Raw genomic sequence first — 23469 nt, 5'->3', positions numbered from 1 at the left:
CAAGCAAAGTCTGGTGAGAGAAGAATCATCTTTAAGACTCTCTGAGATGTGTTCTGATATGATCCTTGGACATATAGATTGTATAGATGATATTTATAAATAATACAATGACAAGCATCCATGGTTCTGTCTTTTGAAATGATATCATTTTCTCTCCAGTACTTTTTTATCTTTCCTAAATATTTTCCTTGGTTTTTCTTGTTCTTCTTATCATATAGAATGCTTGGAGTTTAACTTAAGTGTTTCTTTTTGACATTATTTGCCCCCTCCCCACTTTTTTGTATTCCTTTACAGGATTCTACCAATACCAGTTCTTATTGACCTCTTCCTTTTAATTAACGACTACCCCCAGATAGCTCTCCCTTAAGCACGCATGTTTTTATTTTCCATATTTCTTTTAACATGAGTTAAGATTCATGTTGCAATACTGTGTTATATTTAGTCCACTTTACAGCAGCCTATCTTCTAGTTTATTTTCTTAACATGTTGGAGCTTGTTGCTATTTTTCTTATAATGAACAGTATCTTGCCTGAAAAAAAAAAAAAAGATGATAATGAAATTGGATAATAACAAAGAGGAGGACTGGAAAGAGAGTCAGGGGAGAGATGCCACTCACACCATACTAGATTACAGACTTCATACATTTTTAGTAAGGAGGAAGTGGGAGTTAACAGCAAAATCACAACGGGCCATAGTAGTTGAATTATTTATAATTTCTGAGTCGCATGTGCACTTACTCTGTATTGGGTCATTTACAGAATATGACCTAGAGTTCCACCATTAAGAAAGAAAAGAAGGGGAGTCGGGCGGTAGCACAGCGGGTTAAGCGCACGTGGCGCAAAGCACAAGGACCAGCGTAAGGATACCGGTTCGAGCCCCCGGCTCCCCAGCTGCAGGGGAGTCGCCTCACAGGCGGTGAAGCAGGTCTGCAGGTGTCTGTCTTTCTTTCTCTCCCCCTGTCTGTCTTCCCCTCCTCTCTCCATTTCTCTCTCTCCTATCTAACAGCATCAACAACAATAATAACTACAACAACAATAAAAACAATAAGGGCAACAAAAAGGAAATAAATATTTTTTAAAAAAGAAAGACAAGAAGAAAATAATAACTGAAAAGTCAAGCAGCCTGCATTTAAAAAAAAAAGGAAAGCAAAAGTCATTCATCTCCTGAGAGGAGAGCACGTGGTCTTTGTAATGGCACCAAAATGACAGAATCTCTATTTCTAAGAAGGTGAGGAAATCTGGAAAGACTGACTGCCAAACACATGCATGAAGTTAAGCAAATGTCAAACTGGTGCATTAAACTGTACTTCTTTGCTCCTTTGTTTAGAATCCCTATGAGCTCACTTATTACAAGTGTTTGCCAATTTACAAAAAAAAAAAAAAAAAAGTTGGTTTCTAATTCAACTCTCTGACAGCATAATATGGTGGCTTGGAGTAGAGTCAGCCAGCCCAGATTCAGATGCTGACCTTCCATCTACTAATCAAACTAGATTCTGAGTTTCTACATCTGTGAAACTGGGTACCTACTCACAAGATTATTCTATTGTGATTGGTGGGTTATAACACTGCAAATATTTAGAATCTTGCCTACATACAATAACTATTCAATGAATATTAACTGTTCTTATAATTAGTACAGTTGCAAAAAAAGGAAGACAGTAAAAACAGTTCCCAAAGCAAGGAGATACAGATCCTCAGGGGTTTGATCAACGTCGACATCTCTCAGTATTGTTAAAAAGAGGTTATCTCAGGAGGCCGACAGTAGTGCAGCGGGTTAAGTGCAGGTGGCGTGAAGCACAAGGACCAGCGTAAGGATCCCGGTTTGAGCCCCCGGCTCCCCAACTACAGGGAGGTTGCTTCAAAAGTTGTGAAGCAGGTCTACAGGTGTCTATCTTTCTCTCCCCCTCTCTATCTTCCCCATCTCTCTCGATTTCTCTGCCTTATTCAACAACAATAGCAACAGCAATAATAATAACAACAACAACAATAAACAATAAGGACAACAAAAGGGAAAAAATAGCCTACAGGAGCAGTGGATTCATAGTGTAGGCACCAAGCCCCAGAAGTAACCCTGGAGGGGAAAAAAAAAAAAAGAGAGAGAGAGAGACTGTGACTTCTCATGAAGTGTAACAGGGCACTTAAAAAAAAATTTTTTTTAATATTTATTTATTTATTCCCTTTTTTTGCCCTTGTTATAGTTATGATTGTTATTGCTATTGATGTTGTTGTTGTTGGATAGGACAGAGAGAAATGGAGAGAGGAGGGGAAGACAGAGAGGGGGAGAGAAAGACAGACACCTGCAGACCTGCTTCACCGCCTGTGAAGCGACTCCCCAGCAGCTGGGGAACCGGGGGCTCGAACCGGGATCCTTAGGCTGGTCCTGCGCTTTGTGCCACGTGCACTTAACCCGCTGCGCTACCTCCGACCCCCACTATAAATTTTTGTAAAGTTGAAGTTCACTATAACAGACCTTAATGAAGATAAGTCCAAGCCTTGCGAAGTAAATTAAAGCATGATAGTCCTTCATCAACATATCTGAAATTGTATAATTATAAAAGGAAGGAAAGCTTTAAACTATGATTGCACGGAAACTATTTAGGGTAGCCCAGTAGTGTTTTCACGATGATCTGTCCTGCACATGTTCGTTCTCATTCATTCTCCTGCTTCTGGGAATGTTTGTATGCATGCCTAAGTGTTTTGAGTGGCTAGAGTCGCAAGTTAGCCCGAGTTGCTCTAATAAGGTTGAGTTTCAGCTTAATGTCAGCAGAACACTCCTTGGAACATCTCAGAGGTTTTCCTTCTTTCTTTTCTTAAGCCAGAACACTGTTCAGCTTAGTCTATTGGGATTAAACCTACCATCTTGGAATCTCAGACCTGAAAGACTTTTGCAAGACTATTCTACTATCTCTGCAGTTTTTAGAATGACAAGCTCTTGTTCTTCTGTCTAACGGAAGTTTAAAAAACAAAACAAAATACCAAGTCCCAGCACCACAATTTCTAAAGAGAAAAACTTCACCTGCTCATAATCTCAGTCCATTCATTTATTTAACAGCTATGTTAGATGAATAATATGTTCAATATTCACTTAATGAATATAGTGAATAAATATTAACTGGAGAGTGCTATGTTCACTTAGCCAAGATGGATGGCACATTCTGTGTGCCAGTGCCTTTGCTAAATTTTAGGAAGACGATAGTGGGAGAAAATCTTCCAAGTGCACAGACCCAGGTTCAAGCCCCCAGTTCCCACCTCTGGGGGGAGGGGAAGCGTCACAAGCAGTAAAGCAAGATTACAGCTGTCTCTCTCCCTCCCAATTTCTGTATGTCTCTGTCAAAATAAAAAAAAAATGGCCACTGGGAGCAGTAAATTCATGGTGTAGGAAGAGAGCCTCAGCAATAATCCTGCTGGAGAAATAAAAGAAAGGAAGGAAGGAAGGAAGAAGGAAGGAGGGAGGAAAGGAGGGAAGGAAGGAAGGAAGGAAGGAAGGAAGGAAGGAAGGAAGAATGGAAGGATGGAAGGAAGGAATTAAGTTGAAGTGTTTAAATGTGAGATCACTTCTCTCTTAAGTTATTTAAATAAGAGAACACTACTACTTTCTTGGTGGAAATAACAATATTCTTTTCTCATATAAAGGCTTTTAAATTTCATCCCAAGAAAGAAATACAAGAACCAGAGATTTGCTAAAGATGATCATCCTTCCTCTTTGTTCATTTCTTCCTTCTCATCTCACATTGCTTCAACATCTTGTACCTTTTTTAGTTTAGACTAACAGTTGGAGTCTGTGAATGGCCAAGGACATTAGTAACCAACACTAGATAGAAACAACAACATGGGCAGAGGGCAGATAGCATCATGGTTCTGCAAAGTGACTCTCATGCTTGAGGCTCCAAAGCCCCAGGTTCAATCCCCTGCACCACCATAAGCCAGAGCTGAACAGTGCTCTGGTAAAAAAAAAAAAAAAAAAAAAAAAAAAAAAAAAAAAAGAAGAAGAAGAAGAAAAAGAAAAAGAAAAAGAAAAAGAAAAAGAAAAAGAAAAAGAAAAAGAAAAAGAAACAACATGTCCCTCAGAGGACACCAGGTTACATAAAGGACCTGACTCACCCACTCCAACTTTGATGCTTGGTAATGCTCCTTGTGCTGCTCCCCATTTGGCCTCCGAATGAAGAGGCGCCCTCAGGAAGAGAAGCGCCCTAATGAGAACAAGTTACATCAGTGGAAAAAAGAAGGAGGCAGGGGTAGTTAGCATAATGGGTCTGCAAAGAGACTTTCACACCTGAGACTCCAAAGTCCCAGGTTCAATCCCCTGCACCACCATAAACCAGAGCTGAGCAGTGCTTTGGGTTCATTAAAGAAAAAGAAAAAAAAAAAAAAAAAAAAAGGAAGAAGAAAGAAAGAAAAGAGAAAAGGGCTCAAGAGAAAGTGTGCGGAGTTACAGAATATAAAAGTCTTAGGTGGCACGTCTGAGTTTGTGGCCTGTGAGATCAGCATTTGCAGTAAAAGGCTTTTGCCTAACTGGCTCAGATGAGGTGTCACGTCAAAGCAAACAAGAAAGGTGAGCAGGTAGGACTCTGGAAACCAAAACTCAGAAAGGTGAAGGAACTGCTCCAAAGGTTCCTTTATTCTCTCAAGAGAAGGAGGCAGCCCAGGATCTAGGCGTTAGTGCCCCAGGCCAAAGGAAAGAACAAGTTCAGCAGCTACTGAAAGAGAATGGGTGAAAGGTCAAACTGTCCTCGGCACTTTCTGAAGCTGCCTGCGGAAACAGCAGACCACTGTTTTCCTCTATGAACCTATTATATTAACATTTCTTTCTTTTTTTGATTTATTTTATTTATTGATTCCCTTTTGTTGCCCTTGCTGGTTTTTTATTGTTGTAGTTATTATTGTTGTTGTTGTTGGATAGGACAGAGAGAAATGGAGAGAGGAGGGGAAGACAGAGAGGGGGAGAGAAAGACAGACACCTGCAGACCTGCTTCACCGCCTGGGAAGCGACTCCCCTGCAGGTGGGGAGCCGGGGGCTCGAACCGGGATCCTTCTGCCGGTCCTTGTGCTTTGCGCCACCTGCGCTTAACCCGCTGCGCTACAGCCCAACTCCCTAACATTTCTTTCTGTCATTTGGTAAGTGACTGACATCTTCTTTCTGAAATCTTAACTCATTTTTTAACCAAAATATATGTAAATAGTTCAGTATGAGGAGACTCTTCCCTTTCATCTTTTGCCTTAACTATTTCCCTGTAGCAGAGTCAACAAGACGCACAGGTGCGCCATGCAGTCAACCACACCCAAGCCGAAGCTCTGCTCCGCCATTTTCCATGACAAGGCCCGCAGAAACACACACCCCCCCCCCCCCCCCGGGTGCTTTCCTCAGCAACAAGGTGAGAAGGCAGTAGCTAGTGGCTACTACTCCCTCGGCAGGAAGATATCAAGGTGAATGCGGCTGTTGGGTTGTATATCTGAGTGTTCCCAAGATTGGAATCCTTAAGGTTCTCATCACAAAAAAAAAAAAAAAGAAGAAGAAGAAGAATTAATGTGGTGGAAGGTATTAAATAGACAATGTAGTGAAAATCTTGCCATTTGTGCAAATATTGACTCACTCTCCTATAGACCTGAAACTAATATGTTATGTGTTGATATTGCTTCTACTAAAGAAAACGGTAAATCACAATTTGATAAAACTAGTTTGGAGCAGTGTTTTCATTTAAGCTATTTCTAAAAAGCTGAGACAAATCTCCAGAGACTAAGTCCTGAGTCTTTGCCATGCTTGACAAATCATTGAGACGTCTTTCTGCTTAACTTTCTAAACAGTGGTGCATGCTACAAACAGTGACTGAAGACACAGGAACACTCCCTTCCACCTTCTATGAAGCCAACAGCACCCTGAGATCAAAAGCAGACAGGGACACAACAACAAAACAACAACAAAGAAAACTACAGACCAATATCTCTGATGAACATAGATGCTAAAATACTGAACAAAATCCTAGCCAACTGAATACAGCAGTCTATTAAAAGGATTTACATCATGACTAACTGGGACTTCATCCCAGGGATGCAAGGCTGGTTCAATATATGTAAATCAATCAATGTGATCCACCACATCAATAAAAGAAGAAACCATATGATTATTTCAATAGGTGTAGAGAAAGCCTTTGACAAGATCCAACATTCCTTCATGATCAAAACACTACAAACACATGGGAATAGATGGAAAATTCCTTAACTTAGTAGAGTCCATATACTGCCAACCTACAGCCAACATCATAATCATACTCAACAGTGGGAAACTGGAAGCATCCCCACTCAGGGTAGGTACTAGACAGGGCTGCCCACTATCACCATTATTATTCAACAGAGTGTTAGAAGTTCTTGCCATGCTGACCAGGCTTCCCACCAATGTGTCCTGGAGCTCCGTTTCCCCAGAGACCCACCCTACTAGGGAAAGAGAGAGGCAGGCTGGGAGTATGGACCGACCAGTCAACACCCATGTTCAGCGGGGAAGCAATTACAGAAGCCAGACCTTCCACTTTCTGCATCCCATAATGACCCTGGGTCCGTGCTCCCATGTTGTTAAATTCGGAGGCTCCAGCTGGCCAGGCTGGCTTCACGGGCGGGTAACAGAGACGCGGAGACAACGGCTGGGCAGGGAAGCTGTATTTCTTTATTCAGGAACAACGATTCATAAACTAAACCAAACTAATCACCAAACAGAACTCTGCTGCCTCTTTCCCGCGGCAGAGGCGCCAGCACTCTCTCTCTCTCTCTCCAACTCTGCAACTCTGGAACTCTGGAACTCTGGAACTCTGGAACTCTGGAACTCTGGAACTCTGGCGGGGTTCCTTGGAGTGGGGCCGAGCGGGCCTGCGAAACTAACTGGACTGATCCAATTCTCTTGGCGGGGGAGAACTAGAACAACCCAATGTAAAGCATACAACACTCCCAGAGGGATGGAGAATGGGAAAGCTGTCAGGGGAGGGGGTGGGATATGGAGATTGGGTGGCGGGAATTGTGTGGAGTTGTACCCCTCCTATCCTATGGTTTTGTTAATGTCTCCTTTCTTAAATTAAAAAAAAAGGGAAAAAAAGAATGAATAAATAAATAAGAAGTTCTTGCCATATCAATCAGGCAAGAGAAAGGAACTAAAAGGATACAAACTGGAAGAGAAAGAGTCATCTGTCACTATTTGCAGAAGACATGATAGAACACATAGGGAAGCCTAAAGAATCCAACAGAAAGATCCTGGCAGTATATATAGTAAGATGTCAGGCTACAAAGTACATACAGAAGTCGGTGGTATTCTTTTATGGGAACATTAAGTTAGCAGAAGAAATCCAGAAGTCAGTCCCATTCAGTAGAGCAGCAAAAACAATAAAATATCTAAGGAATAAAACCAACAAAAGAAGTGAAAGACTTGTATACCAAAAACTATGAGTGGCTATTCAAGGAAATAGAAAAAGATACAAAGAAGTGGAAAGATATTCCATGTTCATGGACTGGAAGAATTAACATCATCATCATTTAAAGGGTACAATATTGTGGTCCGGGAAGTGGTGCAGTGGCTAAAGCATTGGACTCTCAGGCATGTGGTCTTGAGTTCAATCCCCGGCAGCACATATGCCAGAGTGATGTCTGGCTCTTTCTCTCTCTCCCTCCTTCTGTCTTTCTCATAAATAAATAAAATCTTAAAAAAAAAAAAAAAAAGTAAAGTATTCCCTAAGATTGTGTTGTAGTCCATGAACAGTCTATTAATCTTACATACAATGGTGAATCTAATTGTTATAGGAATGAGTTTCTAAAGTCTGTAATTATATTCCACACTGCTTCATCGGTTATCCCCAATCAGATCCAGTGATGTGGACATGAAATACATCTAAGCTTTAGACACTTGTATCCCAACAGGGCAAAAGCATAGAAGTAATTCACAAGAACAAATTTTTCCATGAATCAGTCAAGACTGGAAAGCTTCAAAAGGCCTATTCTACAAAAAGCAATTTCTGAAACAAATTGTTCCAGTAAACTCAGAAAGCAGTGACAAAACATTCTAAAGATAAAGTCATGACATCTGCTTCTTTCCTCTGGAGAAGAAATCATCTCCCTACTGACATAATACTATAAAGGGGTTAGTCACACTTTCTCCAATTCTGGAAAGTTTTAGACATGACCGTCTCATTCAAACCCTGTGAAGAGAATGCTTCTGTGCAATAGGGAACTAGAATCACAAGGTCTGAATAGAATTATCCACACACAATACCCTGTTACATTTGTGTAAGCACCGTGTTCTTGTGGAAAACATACTCCAGAATCGAGAAAAAGACTGAGGAGCGTGGGGCGGAGAGGAGAATGTTGGCTGACAGCCACTCCTCCTAACTTTGGTTAAATCCATTCCAGAAAGGGGCTGGTTTAGATAAAAGTTTACTGGCTGAGTCTAGTTATGCACCATACTGCAAATGTGTCCAAGTTTCAATTGTCCTAGAGTATACCAAAAAAGGAATGTAGGCTAGAGAATAAAGCCCTAATTTCAATTTCTAAATGGCCCATTACAATGTTGTTGTTGTTTTTTTTTTTTACTTTCTTTTCTATGACTTCACATTGCTACTGTTTCTACTTTCCCAAATACAACAGGATGAGAAAAAAAATGATTAGATCTTCATATTATATTTTTACAGTAGAGAACGGAGGAGAACTACACCTCCACCATGTCCTTACTTTTTTACTTACCTCTGTTGTGGAGGGGAAGACGCTGACCAACACACCCCAAACCCCTTCAGTTCTCCTCCAAGCCCATGCAACCCCTTCTCCAGCCAGCTTAGTGCTGTCATGCTGAACAGCCTCCTGAATGTGCAGCAGTCACGTCACTCTCACTCCCTCTATTCTAGTCCCTTCACCTTTCTATTTATTCACAGTGATCCAAACAGTCACTCTCACTCTCTCTATTCTAGTCCCTTCACCTTTCTATTTATTCACAGTGATCCAAACAGTCACTCTCACTCTCTCTATTCTAGTCCCTTCACCTTTCTATTTATTCACAGTGATCCAAACAGTCACTCTCACTCCCTCTATTCTAGTCCCTTCACCTTTCTATTCACAGTGATCCAAACAGTGCAGTTAAGGAGCCAGTCTTCTGAAGGTCTGGCTTGGTCTATGGGCAAAATCTGAACATTCCAAAGTAAACGGCACTTCATATCCAATCTTTCTATGAACATTACTTTTTGGAAAATGGTCTTTTGGAAAGAACTAGATGGAAGAGTATCAGGCTTTGATCTTTAACGAAAACAGAGTATAAAAACAGCATACTTTGACAGTTATCATGACATGTACCTCCCTACTACTTACAGTTCAAGCTTTTATAGTTCTCCCTAGTCATAAGCTAACATTCCTTTATTATCCAGTGTGGTTTTCCATATAAATTATCTGCTATTCTTCTTTATGTTTTAAATTTATTTGTTATTGGATAGAGACAAATTGAGAGAGAAGGGGGAGATAGAGAGGAAGAGAGACAGAGAGACACCTGCAGACCTGCTTCACCGCCTGTGAAGCGACTCCCCTTGCAGGTGGGGACCCGGGGGCTTGAACCAGGATCCTAACTGGTCTTTGCACTTTGCGCCATGTGCACTTAACCCGCTGCGCTACTGCTCAACTCCCATAAAGTATCTGCTATTATCTAAGTATTTCTCTCTACCGCTGTGTAAGAGTTTCATGCTTATCCTTATTTCAGTGACTTCATTGTATAGCAACCTCTAAAAGCTATCCAGCCACAGTACACACCATGCTAAATGTCGAAATCAATTAAATAGTATTGAAAACAGCACAATTCCTTAGTCCAATATGTAACTTCTAGGAGATAAGAATGTAATGAGAACAGGATATTGAATGCTTTGAAATTTAAATGTGACCATTCCTGCTGCTCTGTTAAACCAATACTTTAAAGGTTTCACTTAGTTTTTCATTCCACCCTTGAAATTTGAACTAATTCTTCTCTCTTTTGAGACTCTAAAAAGCTGCTGGATAATACAAGTTGCTACCACTGGAGTGAAGAGTCCTTGTGTTTTTGTTCTGTTTTGTTTCTTGCCATTCTGACCCAGTAAGCATTATTGACAAAGACTCTCAAAAACTGCCCAGAGCTATAAATTAGATATCTGAATTATTCTCCTAGCTATATAAAAAAAAAATCTGTCCAACTTTCCAGTACCAAAATATGTTTGATTCACAAGATTTACGCCTTAGAGACTAGAAAAATCGCCACTAAGTTAGATGAACATATGGGCTATGAGTTATTAATTATGCAGAATAAAGCTTTGGGATCAGATAAATTGTACTAAGGCCCAAAGCTGGCTGCTACATAATATACCCCACATTTGTGTTGGATAAGAAAATAATAACAAAACCGAAAAGTTAGGATCATGATGTAGATGCAATCAGAAAAGCCAAAGCCCCCTTCCGAGATTCATTACCACAGATTTAGCTGATATATCCCAAGGCTTAAGTTCTGAAAGCCAACACTATGAAGAGATCAGCCCTCTCTATTGCAATCCTTAGGAAAAGAAATATACAGAATAAGAGGATTTACGTTTTCAGGTATGTACCTGAAAGCAAAAGTACACAATAGTCTGCAGTGAGTACCCCAACTCTTCATCGGCACTATTCCAGCCTTTAGGTCCATGATTGTTCAACAGTTTGTTTGGCTCTGTATGTTAACTCTCTTTTCAGCAACCAGGTTCCAGATGCCAGCATGATGTCGACCAGACTTCCCTGGACAGACGACCTCACCAATGTGTCCTGGAGCTCCGCTTCCCCAGAGCCCTTCCCCCCTAGGGAAAGAGAGAGGCAGGCTGGGAGTATGGATTGACCTGTCAACGGCCATGTTCAGTGGGGAAGCCATTACAGAAGCCAGACCTCCCACCTTCTGCATCCCACAGTGACCCTGGGTCCATACTCCCAGAGGGATAAAGAATAGGAAAGCTCTCAGGGGAGGGGATGGGATACAGAGATCTGTTGGTGGGAATTGTGTGGAGTTGTACCCTTCTTGTACTATGGTTTTGTTAATGTCTCTTTTTTTAAATAAATTCATTAATTAATTTAAAAAAAGGTTTACGTATCAGAAAACTGCCCCCAAGTTCGAGAAGCATATAGTTAAGTTGTATGACAAGCATGTTGACTTATATGCATTCTTAGATAAACACACTTGCAGTTTAAGGCCTTAGAGACATATATTCACATTATCATTTTCGCTGCTTACAGAGAACTAATTTTATTTTGTCTTGTTTTGTTCAGTCTGTTTGATCGGTTCTTTGGTTGGCTGGGTCCAGACTTTTGGGCAAAAGGAATTTGAAAAATCACTTATAGCTGAATACCGAACAGATACAATGAACAGAATAAGATAAAAAGTAATAAGGCAACTGGGGATATGGCTCACTTGGGAGTGTCGAAAATTCCATGCCTGAGGGTCCCCAGTGGATCCCCCCCGCCCAAGTGCAGGTGCCAAAGTGGTGCTCTGCTGTCTCCCCCTCCCTCTGTTTCATGGGAAACTCTTTCTTGTACTCTCATATGTAATAAAAAATTGAATCTTTTTTAAAAATAAGAAAAAGAAAAAAAATAAGTCCTATCTACTAATCATGTTACCTATTAGGGAAAAATAAGCCGTGGGGGGCAGGCTGAGACGCAGCTGGTTAAGCGAACAGGTTACCATGTGAAAGGGACTCAGGTCCAAGCTCTCACTCCCCAGCTGCAGGGGGCAGCTTCATAAGAGGAGGTGAAGCAAGTCCTGTCAGTGTCTTTCTGTATGTCTCTCTCCTTCTCATCTACCCTTGCCCTCTTAATTTCTCTCTAGCCTATCAATTAAAGGGAAAAAAATAAAAAAAGGCCACCAGGAGTGGTGGATTGGTCATACAGGCACCGAGCCCCAGCCAGAACACTGGTGGTAAAGAAAGAAAGAAACAAAACAATAAGTTAGCATGGATTTCTCCGTAATTAATAAATCAATACAAAGAGCACAAAGCTTTTTGTGCATTGATTTAAGAAAGGGTACTCCAAGAAGCATTCAAACATCGTGACAACAAAACCCACTGGGGCACAAATTTTCAGTTCAATGAACACAACTGGATGACAAAGCACTGGCACATACCCAACATCATCACCCTGCAAGTTTAAGAGAGAAAAACTGTGTCACCACTGATGAATTTAATTCATCTGAATATAAGTATCTGTAGTTTAAACTGAACACAGAAATTCTTTTCCCCCAAGAAATGATTCTCGTTGCTGTTTTAGATACACCGCCATCTCATTTGAAGGAAGGAAAAGGCCGAGAAAACTGTCCTGCTATATAAGTATTTTGAGGTTTCTAGTGGTGTAAGAACCATCAGCAGGCTGTGTTTAACACTTAGAATTTATAGAAGTCTTTCCTGGGTTAAGATGTACATGTGCAGATATACACATACACGTACACACACTCTAATCTCAGACAGAACAAAACAGAAACTGACTACAAAAACCAATTTTTAATATCCTGCATTGTAAACCCAGTAAACGTGACCATTACAGCAAAAAATCACATCAGTGATCTTTCTGATTTCAAAGATATGTTATATATATATTAATAATTAGTTCAAGAAACATAGCTTCTTGATCAACTACAAAGACAGATGTTCAGAGTATTAATCAACCTAAAAAGAGCCTTTGGCCCAGTAGCAAAATCACAAATAAAATCTACAGTTTGACTACAAGACATGATCTTTGTCCCGGTTTAGATAAACGAAGAGGGGGCTTAAAATTTTTTTTAAAAATTTTTTTAAAGTGCCACCATCAGTAACTCATGACCTCAAACACTCTGATTTGGGGTAGGGGAGGGGGTGTATTATTGCAAACAATTAGGGCAGATTAATTTCATCTATTTCTTAGTAGCAAGTCTTCCCCCAGATATTAAGAACAGGCAGAACTATTTGCTTTTAGCCTTTTGTCACCAGAGAAAATTGCTACATCACTATGCAAACATGATGAACTCATTTTTATTAGTCATAGTTGAATTCCATTCAAGTGCACTTAATACAGTGCTGCACATTATGAGTTGATTGAAATTAATGAGATCTATGATTGCAAATAGGATCGAGAAAACTAATACTGGCTTCAAATCATATGTTTTATTAATGTTCTAGCAAAACATAGAAAGCAAATGACTTGCTTTCAGCATCTCAAAAAAAAATATAGAAGTGAACGAAATACATCCTTAAATCTAGACTCTGGGGCACGGTTGGAAACACGGAAACAGATTTTATAGGTTTAATTCATACTGTGGTTAAATGTAAGAGGACAGCTCAGGAGTTGATAAAATTTCCAACTTAGTCACATTTGCTGAAAAACAAACATCAACACAAGTGTATGTAGCATTCCACTTGTGTTTGTTTTTTGTTTTTTCTAGATTCAAGTGTAATGAAAGTTCTAAGAATCCTAACAATTTAATTTCTTAAATCATTGCCGTCTGGCAGAATAAGATAATCCAAATGGCTGATGTTTAAAATAAAATTGTTTTTTTCTTCCTTTTATAAAATTCTTTTATGAAAAAATATAGATGTACAGAAAGATACTTAAAACTTTCAATCCTGCTTTTTGAAAATGAGAGATCCCTGCTCATGAAGAGAAGAACAGAGACCTCTCAGGACTGCTCTGCTCTCTTCAAGCGTCTTCCTTTTCTTCTCAGTGTTGAGCAGCAGATGGATGTCAGCTGTAGATTTTAATGCTTTATTTGCCCATACCCACAACTGAAGAGGTGGCTCTGGTAAACAGCAGCTTGTTCGCTCATATTTACTTCTGGTAGGATTCTCTCACTTTGGCTTGCAATGCATCACATGTTTTCTTGGCATCCCCTAGAAGCATGGCCGTGTTTGGTTTGTAGAAAATTGGATTGTCCACTGCAGCATAGCCGACACCCAACGACCTCTTCATAACAATGACCTAAGGGCCAAAGATGAAGTGAGGGCGTGTATTTAGCCGAGCTAGATAGGATGTGTTAGGTACACTGACAGCACCTTGCCTTGACTTGGTGCAAAGCAGGGAAGATTACTGGTTCTTAGTGGCGATACTCTCAAACTGAATAAGGACTAGCTTTAAAAAGTCATGTCTCTGGGGGGCTGGAAGATAGCTCACTTGGTAGCATGCTCACTTTACCATGCTCTAGGATCCAAGTTCAAACCCCCAGCTACCACACAGGAACACCGTGCAAAGGTAGGGGAGGGCTGTGGCTTCCCTGCTTTTCTCTATTCCTCTCTATCTCTAGCCTTCTAGCTAAAAGAGGGAGAGAAAGTGAGAGCAAGAGCAAGTGAGGGGGGGAGAGGGAGAAGGAAGAGGGAGGGGGAGTAGGGAGAGGGTGAGGGAGAGGGAAAAAGGAGAGGGAGAAGGGAGCAGGGAGAGGGAGGGAGGGAGGGAGAGAGAGAGAGAAAGAGAGAGAGAGAGAGAGAGAGCCAGGGCCCCCACTGGCAGAGAATCATGCAGGTATGAAGTCCCAGTGAAAACCAAAGCAACCAAGAAAAGAGGATGATAATTGTGTTTATTTCATGTGCTGACTTTTGGCCGTCAGTGTGGCGTGGAACTCAACCCTGTAATTTTATAATCTTGTGAGTCACTAATAAAAGGAAATTTGTGGTTGTGCTCTTATATCCATTAGGAAAAGAAGAGATGTTAGTTTATCTCTGAATGACAAAATTACAAGTGATTTCCTTTCTTAGTGCTTCTCTCTAGAAAAACTATGCGTAAAGATGTTCTGTCAGAAAATAATGAGCATATTTCTAAATGTTCCAAAGGGGGGGGGAAATATCAGTGTGTACGCTTCCACTACAAACCCCAAAGAAATGTAATGAAAGAAATAAATAGTACGGTTCTTATTTCATCGACTTAAGGTAAAATGTACAAAAATTTTGTGAGGTTACGTTGTTGTTGTCATCACCCAAATTTTATCACTCCAAGTTGATTTTTTTTTGCCTCCAGGGTTATTGCGGGGGCTCGGTGCCTGCACTGTAAGTCCACCGCTCCTGGAGGCTATTTTTTTCTCCCTTTTGTTGCCCTTGTTGTTTATCATTGTTGTTATTGTTGTTGTTGTTGTTGTTATTGCTGTCACTGTTGTTGGATAGGACAGAGAGAAATGGAGAGAGGAGGGGAAGACAGAGAGGGAGAGAGAAAGACAGACACCTGCAGATCTGCTTCACCACTTGTAAAGCGACTCCCCTGCAGGTGGGGAGCTGGGGGCTCGAACCGGGATCCTTACACTGGTCCTTGTGCTTCGCACCATGTACACTTAACCTGCTGCACTACCGCCTGACACCCTCCAAGTTGATTTGTTTTCAGATACAGAAGGAGCTGGAGAGAGATCCCCAGCACTGAAGCTTCTACCAGTGTGGTAGGGGCCAGGCTGGTGCGGGATAAGCCAGGTGGACTATGCAGTGAGATGTCTTGCCAGGACTGTACCAAAAAGTCTTTAAGGCAAAAGGTCACAGAGAAATCGAAACCATCACAAAGACAAGGCAGCAGCTTAACAGTACAAGAATTTGTACAGAGCAAAGAAGTCAGTCTACCTCTAGTGACTATATTACAGACATTCAGAACTCCATGCATTATGGATATTGCTGACCTGGTGAATATCAGACCTGTTCTTAATAAAATAAAAAGCTTTTCTTTGATCTTCTAGAATACACAATCTATCCAAAAATGCAAGCAATGCAAAGAAAGGTATCCGTGCTCCGGATAGCGTTCACATAGTCTGAATACACACTGTGTGTTCTCCAGTAGAGATAACCGAGGCACCGGTTGTTGTGTGCGTATGAGCAAGTGCATGTCATATGACCCGGTGAACTGCAGATATCATTGTAAGCCTGCAGATTTGCAATACACAGAAACAAAATCAAAGTGTACTAAGTTTGTAAGACTCTTAAACGGATGTTGGTAGGAGTGGGAAGTGCTAAAGGAATGCGCTCATTGCTGAGGCAAGGAACAAAGTACAAGGAAGGGCAGAGAGGCAGCTTACAGGGTATAAGCACACAGCCCCAGTTTGAGCCCCAGCACCACATGAGAGATGCCACAGTACAGGGCGGGGGGGAGGAGCTGCAGTGGTATAGAGTGTCACCCCTGCCCTTCTCTGTGCATCTCTCTCTCTCTGAAAGAAAAAGCACAGCCTGGGAACGATGAAATCACACATGCACAGTGTTTTAGCTGCAACAAGCTAGCCATAAGTTGTTTGTTTGTTTGTTTGTTTGTTTTTAACCAGAGCACTGCTCAGCTTTGGTTTCTGGTGGTGAAGGGATTGTACCTGGGTCAGTGGAGCCTTGCATGACAGCCTTCCGGCTTATATAACCATTAGGCTATCTCCCCCACCCGTCATAAGCCTTTTCAAAAGTATGGAACATGAGTACAGAGTGTTTCCTCATGCTATGTTGTTGTTTGGATTTCCAAATCACCTTGCTTATTCTAAACACCCCATAACAGCACACAAATTCCCTTTTTAAAAAAATTATATGAAAAAATATATATATGTGCTCATCTTCGTATCTGAAGGCGGTGAGACTGACTCACTGTCCCAGAGGGAAGCCATCTGCTTGATTAGACTCGCCCTGGAATTCAGCCAGACTCACTCCAAAAGCTCCCAGATCTCTGTATTTAATTTTTTTCCTTCTAGCTGGAGTTACAGATTTCATTTAATCCGTCTACATAATAGCATCTAGTTCCACTCAAGAGCAAGACATTCAGATTCTCTGCTAAGCAAAGAACAGACACAGGAGGGCTCAGAGAACTGGGTCTCACGTGGAGAAGGGAAGAGATCTGTGGTCTTTGGAGGCACACGCACAAGTCTATCACGGTACCTGCTTCGATTTCCAGACCTCCAGGACTGGCATGCCTGCGATGATAGAGTTGGGGTCTTCTTGAGCTGCTGAATTCACAGTGTCGTTAGCACCAATTACAAGGACCAAATCAGTGTCTAGAGAACAAAAGGGAAAAAAGAGAGAGAGAGATAAAAATCAAAGAGGACACTTTCATTTCTTTCCAAGCTAGTCTGATCTGAACTCATGACAGAAGCTTCTAGTTACAGAAGCCACACTTGTGCCCGGCACTGTACAAAGTATAAAGAGGTTTATCAGAGAGATTCCCCAGCAGCTACTGTTGCAATGGCTAGAACAGCACCTGGCTCTGATCAGAGCTCTGGAGTTTGTTACTCTCTTCCAGACCCTTACAGTTTATTGATTACCCCAAAATGATCTTGCCAGTCACATGAGTTTATAAGACCTGCATTTCCTTTTCAGCTTCTAAAATGACCACTTACAAGGCAAGTTATTATCCAAGAGAAATGTTCAAAGTTTATTCTATATTAAAACTGTGTCCGCCCACCTGCAGGGGAGTCGTTTCACAGGCGGTGAAGCAGGTCTGCAGGTGTCTGTCTTTCTCTCCCCCTCTCTGTCTTCCCCTCCTCTCTCCATTTCTCTCTGTCCTATCTAACAACGACCACATCAATAACAACAACGATAATAACTACAACAATAAAACAATAAGGGCAACAAAAGGGAATAAATAAATACAAAAATTTAAAAAAAAAAACCTGTGTCTGTAATTCCTAGGACTGGCAAATTTCACACATAATTTAGCAATAGTTAGATGTGGAAGCGGACATAAATTAAAATGGTCTAAATTCTCTCTTGAAGAATAACACAGAGGCCAGCAGTGGTGCGCCTGGTGAAGTTCACACACTACAGTGCACAAGGGCCCGTGTTTAAGCCTCCAGTCTCCACCTGCAGGGGAAAACGCTTCACAAGTAAAGCAGAACTGCAGGTGTCTCTCTGTCTCTTTCCTTCTCTACCTCTTCCTCCCCTCTCAATTTCTCTGTTGCTATCCAATAATAAATCAATTAATAAAAAAAGTTATAACAAGAACAGAAAAGAATAATATGAAACTACCTTTGAATTTTGCAAAAATGTCATGCAAATCTAGACATACATACATACACTTTTTTTTTTAACAATAAACTGTTTTTTTATTTACAGTGGATATTTGCTAGATGGGATTGGTTTAATTTTAAGAAGTATAATCTTGGGCCAAATGTCATTGGCAACTCACATGTACCCAATGCCACCCATAAAATACAGCACCGTATCTAGTGAAGCCCAAGGGCTTTTAAAGCCAACAGAAAACTTGACAACTAATCATGAGTTGGTACAATTTCAGACACTGGCAAGAATCAACTGCTAATATCTCAACAGAAGCCATGTTGGTTTTTAAAGTTTTTAAATGGTTTCCTTTGATTTGACAGGACAGAGATAAGTTGAAAAAGGGAAGGAGAGATAGAGAGGGACAGAAAGAGAGAGACACCTGCAGCCCTGCTTCACAATTCGCGAAGCCTTCTCCCTGAAAGGTGGGATGGGGGCTTGAATCAGAGTCTTTGCATATAGTAACGTGTGCATTCAACCTGGTGTGCCACCACCAAGACCCTCAGGAGCAATGTTATCCATGAGAAGACCTAGAGGTTGAGCACCTAGTTCAAGGCCACACTCTTGTGAGTCAGCACCTGGATTTCACAGACACTTTTATTCAGAGTCCCTCTAAAATATATTCTTGTTACTGTTTCCAGGACTGTCACCATCCTTCATATTTCATAGGAATCAAATTAACCCATATGCTGTTTCCAAATCTGTCACATCTCATTCAGTTTCACATTATTTTAATTAAATATGTTATTAGACAGAGACACAGAGAAAGTGAGAGGGGAGAGGGAGACAGAGAGGGAAAGAGACAGAAAGAAACCTGCAGAACTGCTTCACCACTCGTGAAACTTCCCCCTGCAGGTGAGGAACTTCCCCCTGCAGGTGAGGACCAGGCGCTTAAACCCAGGTCCTTGTGCACTGTAATGTGCGCACTTAACCAGGAACAAAACTGACTGGCTCCACACTGTTTCACATTTAGTTAGTTTCAGTGCATACCTACTGGGAACAAGTTACTGTTCACCTGACTAGTAGGAAACCCATGGTCCCAATATGTCTTCAGAGTGACACTGCTCAGTTCACACTGTGGGTGTGTAACCTTCACCATCGTCCCCATCACCTACCTGGGAAATCATGGTTGATCTCATCCATTTCCAACACAATATCGTATGGCACGCCAGCCTCAGCCAGCAACACATTAAGCTGACCAGGCATCCGGCCTGCAACTGGGTGAATTCCAAACCTAGACACGAAACACATGAACAGCTGGCCTTACTCAGTGGGCCAAAATGTACAGAGACCTCACTGTTACCTCCAAAGCTGCACAATTTGTCCTTGGCATCTCTGCTTCTCCTGGTATTATCTGATTTCGACAGACAGGACAAGCTTCAGTCCACATACATAGTCAACCTATAAATACTGAAGCTGGAGATTCAATACCTCCATGTACACAAACTGCAACTCTCCTCAGAAAAGGAAGTGTAACTTTAGAATATGACTCTTCCATATGTTTAAAACCCAATGAACTCCCCACAGCATTAGCAAATAACATCACCTTACAGCTAATAAGCATTACTTGCCCTCACTCTTACTGCCTGATAAATCTTGAGTCTTTAAAAAAAACTTGCACAAGTCCATGGAGAATTAAACGTTTTCCATGAAAACTCAACACTGTCCCAATACAAGTTGACTCCGTGTTCAACTTTAACCTTCAGTCCTCAAAGGTGAATAAATAAAATATTATCATGCATATGAGGTAAAGGCCTACAATCTTTAAGAAGAATATGAAGTATTCCTCAGTATCACAGAAATGGGACAGTAACATGCAGTTGTGTTTGAAAGGCAGAATAACATACAAATCAGAGTTTATCACTTTCACAGCTAAGGAAAATGAAGCAGTTATATCAACCAAAGCCATCATAATGGGTTCTGGGAAGTCATATAATCTATCTCTTCAGTACTGAACACAGTGTCTAATACATAGGAAGGGCTTAATGAAAAGTGAGGGAGAGGGAGTCGGGCGGTAGCACAGCAGGTTAAGCGCAGCTGATACAAAACCCAAGGACTACTGTAAAGATCCAGGTTCGAGCTCCCGGCTCCCCACCTGCAGGGGAGTCACTTCACAGGCGGTGAAGCAGGTCTGCAGGTGTCTGTCTTTCTCTCCCCCTCTCTGTCTTCCCCTCCTCTCTCCATTTCTCTCTGTGCTATCCAACAACGATGACATTAATAACAACAATAATATTAACTACAACAATAAAAAAAAAACTCTATTATAGCCACAGGCCCTTTGGAATATAACTAAAATATGCCTGCTAGCTATCTACAAAACAGAGACCCCTCCAACTCTTCCATCTGCACTACTCCAGCCTTTAGGTTTATGATTAGTCAACAATTTGTTTGGCTTTATATGTTAACTCTCTTTTCAGCCACCAGGTTCCAGATACCAGCATGATGCCGACCAGACTTTCCTGGGCAGACGACCCCACCAATGTGTCCTGGAGCTCTGCTTCCCCAGAGCCCTGCCCCACTAGGGAAAGAGAGAGACAGGCTGGGAGTATGGATCCACCTGTCAACGCCCATGTTCAGCGGGGAAGCAATTACAGAAACCAGACCTTCCACCTTCTGCTTCCCACAGTGACCCTGGGTCCATGCTCCCAGAGGGATAAAGAATAGGAAAGCTGTCAGGGGAAGGGATGGGATATGGAGTTCTGGTGGTGGGAACTGTGTAGAGTTGTACCTCTCTTATCCTATGGTTTTGTCAGTGTTTCCTTTTTATAAATAAAAAGAAAAAGAAAAAAAAAACAAGGGCAACAAAGGGGAATAAATAAATAAATATTTTTTAAAGTGAGGGAGAGTCTTCTGTACCCCCAAAAGAATTTTGGTCCATACTCCTAGAAGGGGAGAAATGATAGGGGGAAGATGACCAGAGGGCTCTGAGCTCCAACTCCATGAAGAACCAGAGAGACCAGAGAGAAAAAGGGAAGGACACTAGGAAGTAGTAGCAGGTGTAGATGTGACTTAGAAAGGAAGAGAAGATGGGACCATGGGGGGAAATGGGTAGATCTAGACAGATGGTTGTAGAAATGATGGTCAACCCATATTGCAATCTTGGGAGAGCGTCCAACGGAAAGATTGGGAATCCAGAACTCTGGTGGTGGGAATGGTGCAAAATTATACCCCCAGTTATTGTGTAATTTTGTAAATCAATATTAAATCACTAATGATTTTTTTAAGTTAGAGAGAGGGAAGAAATGCTTCATAGTATCCATCCAACCTCAGTTTAAATACCTTCAGTGAGCAGAAACTTACTCCTTGCTAAGGTCTACTGCATTACTATATAATTCCCAGTAATTCTGTAAGATATAGATATAGGTAGGTAGGGAAGAGACAGAGAGAGAGTTTGTGTGTGCTGTAGTCAATCAAAGAGAACCTTTATATCATTACTTTCCAAGGTCTGTGATTTGATCATCTGGCTATTACTCTTTGCTAAGTGAATTCATTTCAGCTATCCTTGCCTTCTGAGGAAGACATCCTTATTTCATTCAACTCTTGAACAGGTGACTCCCAGATGCATCGCCCTCTGAGACACCTGTGCCTACAAGACCCACGTCCAGTTTAATCCTCAGGACCCTAAAGTGATCATATTGTGCTGACTGTTGTCTGCATGTAGACGGCGCAGCTCGGACAGTACATCCTCACATCCTCCTCTGGCCCGGTCCACCTTGGCGTGACCCACAGCCTGTCTGGCTCACACAAAGCTCACGGTCATCACAAGACATCCCGCTACCCTGCGTAAGAACAGCTGCCAGCTGGGTTGGCCCACGTTTAGTGCAGACCCTGTCCTGAAAGCTTGATGCAACGCACACTGAACAGCAGGCTTGTAATGGATGCTGCAAGTCTGAAACCTCACAGTGCGATGGCGCAGTGTGACTTCAATGGTTTTCACTGTGAGCTACTCGGAATGCAGTCCTAATAATGAAAAACATGCATGCCTATATGCACAGGGAACAAGAAACCAAACATTATCTTACAGAAGAAGCAACACACACCTCCTATGCTTTATATAGTTTTAGAAAACGGGGGAGGAAGAAAGGAGGTAAAGTCATGGAGTTTTTCCCTCAGTTTTTTTTCTGCTCAAAGACACTTACTGCTTTAGTTGATTCTAGTTGTCAAATGGCCTTTCTCTGAAAGACCACTGCACGATGGTTTCACTCACATGCGTGACACAAAGAACTGAAACACATAAACGTGTACAAACAAGCAAAATTACTCAGCAAACTGTCTTTGTGAAAACTGTGGTGTCTCTCCATGAGCGGGGTCACAGAACTGTGCTGGAAGCGTGGCGAGGTGTAATCTTACGATCTTAGACACCACTGTTAAATTAAATCACCATTACAAACAAAAGAGGGGAGAATCAAACAGCACAAAAATGGGACCCTCCTCCACAAGCAGACGTGATCACTTATATTGACCAGAAAACTGATAAATGGCTTCCTTGTAATTTTGAATGCGTATCAGAGAGTGAATCCAGGCTATTTCCTTGCATGCGACCACTGAGCCCCTGCCCAGACCCCAGTGTTCACTGTTCCAAACACCAAGAGCTAGAAGGCTGGAGAGGGGAGGGGGAAGCAGTGGAAAAGAGGGGGAGAGAAGGGCTCACAGAGGCACCCTAGTGACCCTTCACCATCCACAGAGTTCCTTCCTTGAGGCTGGTCCTTGCTGGAAGGGCCATATGGTGCTGAGAGCTGAACCCAGGGCCTCTGTACGAGACCACACATCCCACCCGCTCAGCCACCTCCAGGCCTCATAAATGGTTTTCTACATCTTGAAAAACAACAATGGAAGTCCTAAATCACTGGCAAACTTGCAACTGGGGAAAAAAAAAAAAAGTCATCAAGTAACAGGAATCTTTTATCAAACTCCTCTCTATATAATCTTCCTTCTGAGATGACAAAATTAATCCTCAGTAACAGTTTCTGTTTAAGGAAACATACATTTGAAAATTAAAATCTAGAAGTCATTTCCAGGTGACTATACATCTATAGAAATAGACACATGGATATATTTTCTAATTTGTCTACAAGAGCACAGTTTTATTGTGGAAAATAACTATTTAAAATCAATTAACGGGGGTTGGGCGGTAGCACACTGGATTAAACACACATGACACCAATAATAATTATAACAATGAGGCGATAAACAAGGGCAACAAAGGAGAAAAAATAGCCTCTGGGAGCAGTGAATAGTGCAGGCACCGACTCCCAGCATGAACCTTGGAGGGAAAAAAATAAATAAAATTAAAAAACTCAAAGCAAGATCTGCCTGAATTTGGAGTTGGGCACTACGTAAAAACCCTGGGTTGAGGATGAGGGTAGATGTTCAGCTTCACAGGGGGTGGGATGGGACACAGTCTTTTGGTGGTGGGAATGGTGTTTATGTACACTCCTATCAATTTGTAGTCCTATAAATCATTTAATTAAAAAAGAAAAATAATAGTAATAAAATAATACTTTATGCATTATATGTTGTGA

The 23469-nt window shown here is 41.5% G+C and overlaps 1 protein-coding gene across 4 annotated transcripts in view; it reads right to left on the bottom strand.

Moving 5' to 3' along the window:
* Window positions 1–12978: 12978 nt before the first annotated feature.
* Window positions 12979–23469, bottom strand: part of NNT (nicotinamide nucleotide transhydrogenase) — a 122943-nt gene continuing 112452 nt past the window's right edge. For all 4 annotated transcript variants that reach the window (XM_060191014.1, XM_060191012.1, XM_060191013.1 and 1 more), the window contains 3 exons: window positions 19063–19181; window positions 16832–16947; window positions 12979–13937 (listed from right to left, as the gene is read on the bottom strand). In XM_060191014.1, coding sequence (XP_060046997.1) covers window positions 13788–13937; window positions 16832–16947; window positions 19063–19181 — 385 coding nt within the window. In that variant the 3' untranslated portion in view covers window positions 12979–13787. The remainder of the gene's footprint in view (window positions 13938–16831; window positions 16948–19062; window positions 19182–23469) is intronic.

This window comes from Erinaceus europaeus, chromosome 5 (assembly GCF_950295315.1).
Source record: "Erinaceus europaeus chromosome 5, mEriEur2.1, whole genome shotgun sequence".
Taxonomy (NCBI): domain Eukaryota; kingdom Metazoa; phylum Chordata; class Mammalia; order Eulipotyphla; family Erinaceidae; genus Erinaceus; species Erinaceus europaeus.
Note: the sequence above shows the minus strand (reverse complement) of the source record. Positions and strands in the feature narration are given on the sequence as shown.